We start from the raw sequence: 6,290 nt of genomic DNA, 5'->3' as shown, positions 1-6,290 counted from the left end.
TCTTTTCTTTTCTCCAGTTATAATTTTTCACCCCCTACCTCCTATTTATAGGCAACTTGAGTTACCCGGAACGGCCGTACTGAATTCGGAACAGCCCGTTCCGAATCCTTCATATGTACGCAAATTTTTGAACTGGAACGGCCCGTTCTAAATTTGGAACGGCCTGTTCGGCCCGTTCTCCTTCTGGAACGGCCCGTTCTCCCTCCAGAACGGCCCGGTCCAAAACCAGAACAGCCCGTTCTCCTTTTGGAACGGCGCGTTTTGGGCCCGTTCTCAATCTTTAAACTTAGTTTCTTTTTGGTGCTTGGAACGGCCCGTTCCGCTTTCGAAACAGCCCGTTCCGAGTTACCCAAACACCCTCTATCTTTAAGAAAATTTACGAAAATGCCCTTGATAAAAAAAATTGGGTATTACAGAACTCATCCACATAGGTACTAAAGGATTTTTTTTTATAGTGTTTAATGTTGAGTTAACTTTGATAAGTAGTATTACATTAACTTTTTATTTGATAGGGTACACAACGAGCAAACATAAATTCGATAGAATGTTGGAAAGGTTTCATGAATTTAACCCTAAAATTTGTCGTTGGATTGACGACATTTCACTAGAAAAATGGGCTCTCGCACACGACGAAGAAGGTCGTCGATATGGACACATGACAACAAATTTGTCTGAGGCTATCAACAAGGTCTTAAAAGGTGCACGAAACTTGCCTGTAACTGCGTTAGTTAAATGCACATATGCTAGGTTGGTGGAGTACTTTGTTCAAAGGTTAGGTCAAGCAAACGATGAGCTTGCAATGGGTAAACTTTATTGTCAAAAATTAATGGATGCTATAGAAACAAATCAAGAACATGCAACATCTCATTTCGTTTGCAGGTATGATTATGAGTGTACAAGATTTAAAGTCAAAGAAATCTTCAATCCAGTAACACAACGAGGTGGCAAGATTTGTAATGTTTTTTTAAATGGACGAAAATGTGAGTGTGGTGCTTTTCAAGCATATAGATATCCCTGTTCACATGCAATAACAACTTGTGCACATGTTCGTATAGATCCATTAACTTATGTAGATGCTGCATATACTAACTAATACATCAAAGTGGCATATTCAGGACAATGGTATCCACTAGGAAGTGATGAAAATATTGAACCTAATAATGGACCTCGCATAGTCCCAAACGAGACCATGTTGCATGCAAAGGGACGCCCTAAATCCACCTGCATTAGAAATGAAATGGATTGAACTGAATCTCAATGAAGACATCGTTGTGGACATTATAGGGGTGAAGGACATAATAGAACTAATTGTCCTAGGCTAGTTGAAGAACTTGTTAATGACTCATGAAATGTTGATGTTTGAGTTTAGTTTTTTAATTTGTTACTGTAGACCCCTAAAATTGTCCGGGTCGGAAATAAAGCTCGAAGACTCTCAAAGACCGAAGGAAAGTCAGCCAGAAGGACTCCTGGAAGACCTTAGGATGATTCTTTGTAGGTCTAGAAGTCTTAGAGTAGCTTAGAATAAGGGTGTGTGAGGATTGGAGCCCAATACGCCCTCCTAGAGGTTCAGTACGGCCGTACTGAGCCATTTGAACTACAATACGGCCGTAGTGAAATCAATACGGCCGTACTGAAGTTTTTTGAACTTCAGTACGGCCGTACCAAATTCAATACGGCCGTACTGTAGTTCAAAATGGCTCAGTACGGGCCGTAGTGAAATCAATACGGCCGTACTGAAGCTTTTGAACTTCAGTACGGCCGTACCAAATTCAATACGGCCGTACTGTAGTTCAAAAAACCAGTACGGGCCGTATTGACCTCCCAGGCCGTATTGCGCCTCAATCCTATAAATAGGACGTCATTTGCACGTCCTCCCACACTTTTGACACAGGTTTGGACCCTCTTGCTGAGGATTCTTGGGTTTTTGAGCTATTCTCTGCCCTAGGAACCTCTCTGAGAGCCAACCCGACTAAGTTCTTGAGTCATGAGCCTTGAAGCTTGAGACTCGAACAAGTCGAAGGGAAATCTCTTTGATTTCCATAGTTAATATTTGTTCTAGGGAAAGGAGCGAGCGAGCGTGTAGTGGGAAGGAGCGCCAAAAAGCCTCCTAACTCTTTTTGAATATATAAAAGCACGCTTCAAAGGTTTCTTTCCAAATCCTTTCTTTTACCGCTTTCATTTATCGCTTTTTGATTGTTGCATTGCACGCTTTCAACATGTAGATAGTTTACTTATAATCGTTCTAATAAATAGGGGTAGTTTAGTAATTTTACGCTATTATTTATGAAATAATCCGTGATAGGGAACCCGAAAGGGGCGTTGTGGGGTGCTAACACCTTCCCCACACGTAATCGACTCCCTTACCCAACTCTGGTTGTAATGGCCTAAGTTGATTTGCGAAAATCAATTGCCTTATTTCTTTTTCCAATGTTTTGAGTAAAACATTGGTGGCGACTCCAAGAACCCCCTTTTGCGAAAACCACTAATCCATGGAGGGTCCCGCTTGGGATTAACATGGATTGGTGAATCATTTAATAAAATTGTTAGTTCGATGAGGTCTCAGTTTGAGAATAAGTCGTTCTAACAATCCATCATTTTTCAAAACTTAAAAAGAGTCCGACCATCGTCGCGAATGCCAAGTGTCCGTTTCGGCGGGTGGCGACAGATGGCGACTCCACTGGGGAAGCCTCGAGAGTCAGTCCCATTTAGTGATAGATTATTTCTAAAATAATAGTTTAAAATTACTTCATTACCCCTCGCAATTGTTTGAAATAAAAACTGCACACGAACCTTTGCACACAACAGCTCCCTCTATACCCGGGGGCATGAGTGGAAAGCCATAGGGAGTGGATGTTAGTACGGCCGGTTGTCGAATGGGTCTATAGGTGCCCGTAGACCGTTGTTGGAAAACGTCACTCAAGGTGAAAACCATGAACTCGAGTCCGACAGTGCGTTGGAGCTTTCCATCGACTTACGACGAGAGGAATTGGGTCCCTATAATGAGGGCACCTTGGGGGCCTTGGACCGGTGAGAACAGTTAGAACCTCCTTGAATATGCACTTTTCTGCAGGATACCCCTACCTCGTGATTCGCTCGTGACTGTTCGTGGATGAGTGAATTGTTTGTGTATAGGTCTATGTGACATTGTTTGTGCATTAATAATAAACCTCGTAATAAGGTCTAAGAATAACCCCCATGCATGAAAATGTCATGACATGAGAGGAAAGACCATGTGTGAAAATATAATAAAAGTGAGGAGCATGTGCATCATTACCAATAAGACATCATGCATCCTCATAACCATTCATTTTAGGCTCACCAATACCCCTTGACATGAGTGAAAGAGACCCATGACTATTGAGATTCTCCGTTGGGGAGAGATCATAAGTCAAGGAGGGTGGTAAACCTCCATCTTAAAAAGGCAGCGCCTTAAAGATGGAAGGTTATCAAGCTCATGTCAAGAATGTATTCATTCCATAAATAAACTAATTAGATTAAGCATTCATTTTAGAAAGTGGCTGGTCATCTCTCTGTCCTCACGCGCGCGCAGAAACTCAAGAAAATGGACGCGTTGGAGGAACAAAACAAGAAGCTTACAACCGAGCTCTCACAGCTCAAGGAGCAAATGGCGCAAATGATGGAACTCATGCGTCACCAAAACATACACGGGGCTCAACACAGTGACCATGAGTCCCATCATGAGGAGGAGCAAGAGCAAGAGCCTCCGCAAGCTGTACCCCTTGGGGCGGGGATTACAATTAGAGAGCCCGAGATTTCAAAGGAACAATTCCACGCTCTCGAGGACCGGTTGAGGGCTATGGAGGGGCATGATTTTGATATCAAAGATGCCGTCGACATGTGCTTAGTGAGGGACATCCAATTCCCTCCCAAATTTAAAGTGCCCGATTTCCCAAAGTATGTGGGATCGACTTGCCCCAAAAGTCATCTCACCATGTATTGCCGAAAGATGGCTGCATATGCCACTAATGAAAAGCTCTTAATCCATTGCTTCCAAGAGAGCTTGGCTGACACCGCACTCAACTGGTATATGCAGCTGGATGGGAATCAGGTGCTTACATGGAAGCAGTTGGCCGACGCATTTCTCAAGCGTTACAAGTATAACATCGACCTAACACCCGATAGGTCCGATCTTCAAGCCTTGAGTAAGAAAAATGATGAATCCTTTAAGGCGTATGCCCAACGATGGAGGGAATTGGCAGCACAAATAGAGCCCCCGCTGTCGGATAAGGAGACGGTGTCCCTATTTATAAACTCGTTGACTGGTCCCTATTATGACAAGATGATAGGGAACACGACAACGCTCTTCTCTGACATCATCACCATTGGACAAAGAGTGGAACAAGGGCTGAAAAGTGGGAAGCTAGCTAAGCCTTCCCAATCATTTGAAGCTAAGAAGACCTTTGGGAAGAAGAAGGAGGGAGGAGTCAACGCCATAACTATTTCTTCATCTTCCTCCGCTTCGAAGTCGGGAAAGTCGCAGTACAACCCTGTGAAGAAGTTTGATAAACTTCCGACCACATATAGCGACCTCCTGCCGAAGCTAGTACAAGCTCATCTTCTAGCTTACATTCCACCAAGGAAAATTGATCCACCTTACCCCGATTGGTACAATCCGCAAGACAAATGTCTATACCATTCGGGGGCACCGGGGCATTCAACGGAGAACTGTAGAACTCTCAAATATAAGGTCCAAGACCTTATCGATGCTGGGTGGGTCACTTTTGATTCGACAGCGCCCGACGTGAGTAAGAACCCTCTGCCGAAGCAGGAGTAGAGAGAAGAGCAAGCCACGATAGGGCCCCTCCACATTTTTCTTTTCTTTTTGGGACTCATGATCAGTACCCGAGATCATGAGACCCTTTTCATGTGAATAAGGGTTTTTTTTGTACAGTTTTTCATACATATCAATAAAGAGGCATTTTTCACACATCATTCTCTCATTTATTCTTTTCTCTCTTTCTCTCATTAACATTAATAATTCTAAACCAAAAACAGAACCAATAAAACAATTATGTTTGTGATTGTTCGCTCCGACCGGGATCCGAAAGTTGAGGATGAATGGGTTGAGTTGGACAGTGATGAGGAGACCATCTCTCCAGATCTGCAAAGACTGCTAGATCAAGAAGCTCGTCTACTCCAACCGTACCAAGAGAAATTGGAGACCGTGAATTTGGGGCAGAGCCAAGAGATAAAAGAGGTCAACATTGGGACCCATATCAGTGATGAAATAAGGGCGCAATTGATCCGATTGTTAAGGGAATATAAGGACGTATTTGCATGGTCGTATCATGATATGCCCGGTTTGGACTCTAACATCGTCGAGCACAAGTTACCGTTGAAAGAAGGGTTTCGACCCGTCAAACAAAAGCTCCGACGAATCAAGCCCGAGTGGTCTTTAAAGATCAAGGAGGAGGTAGAAAAGCAATTAGATGCGGGATTCTTGGTTGTATCTCAGTATCCCGAATGGCTGGCTAACATCGTGCCAGTCATTAAAAAGAATGGAAAGGTTAGAGTTTGTGTTGACTACAGGGATCTGAATCGTGCCAGTCCAAAGGACGATTTTCCCTTACCTCACATCGATACACTGGTGGATCATACAGCCACGAACACACTCTATTCCTTTATGGATGGGTACTCTGGGTACAACCAAATCAAGATGAATGAGGAAGACCGCGAGAAAACTTCCTTCATTACACCCTGGGGTACTTTCTGCTACAGGGTGATGCCTTTTGGACTCAAAAATGCAGGTGCCACCTACCAACGAGCGATGGTGATGTTATTCCACGACATGATCCACAAAGAAATCGAAGTATACGTGGAAGACATGATCGCAAAGTCGAAGGACGAAATGGACCATATCCAATATTTGAGAAAATTATTCAGCCGGCTTCGTAAGTATCAGCTTAAGCTAAATCCGGCTAAGTGTACTTTCGGAGTTCGGTCGGGTAAGCTTCTCGGGTTCATCGTCAGCAAGAAAGGCATAGAGGTGGACCCCGATAAAGTGAAGGCAATAATGGAAATGCCTCCTCCTAAGACCGAGAAAGAGATAAGAGGATTCCTCGGCAGGGTGAACTATGTCGCAAGGTTCATCGCACAGTTGACCGACACGTGCAAACCAATGTTCAGGCTGTTGCGCAAGAATCATTCCGAATCTTGGGATGAGGATTGTCAACAAGCTTTTGATAAGATTAAACAGTGCTTGGCCAATCCACCAGTATTGGTGCCGCCTGTCGAGGGAAGACCATTAATCCTCTACTTAATTGTGCTTG

The 6,290-nt window shown here is 43.7% G+C and overlaps 1 protein-coding gene across 1 annotated transcript; it reads left to right on the top strand.

The window, feature by feature from the left end:
• The first annotated feature begins 544 nt into the window (after window positions 1-544).
• On the top strand, window positions 545-1,093 carry LOC145953428 (uncharacterized). Its single transcript, XM_083067383.1, has one exon. The coding sequence runs from the start codon at window positions 545-547 to the stop codon at window positions 1,091-1,093; it is 549 nt and encodes a 182-aa protein (XP_082923509.1).
• Window positions 1,094-6,290: the final 5,197 nt, after the last annotated feature.

Source organism: Cajanus cajan, chromosome 11 (assembly GCF_000230855.2).
Source record: "Cajanus cajan strain Asha chromosome 11, NIPB_CcT2T_4, whole genome shotgun sequence".
Classification (NCBI taxonomy): Eukaryota; Viridiplantae; Streptophyta; class Magnoliopsida; order Fabales; family Fabaceae; genus Cajanus; species Cajanus cajan.
This window is presented reverse-complemented; position numbering and strand designations above follow the sequence as displayed.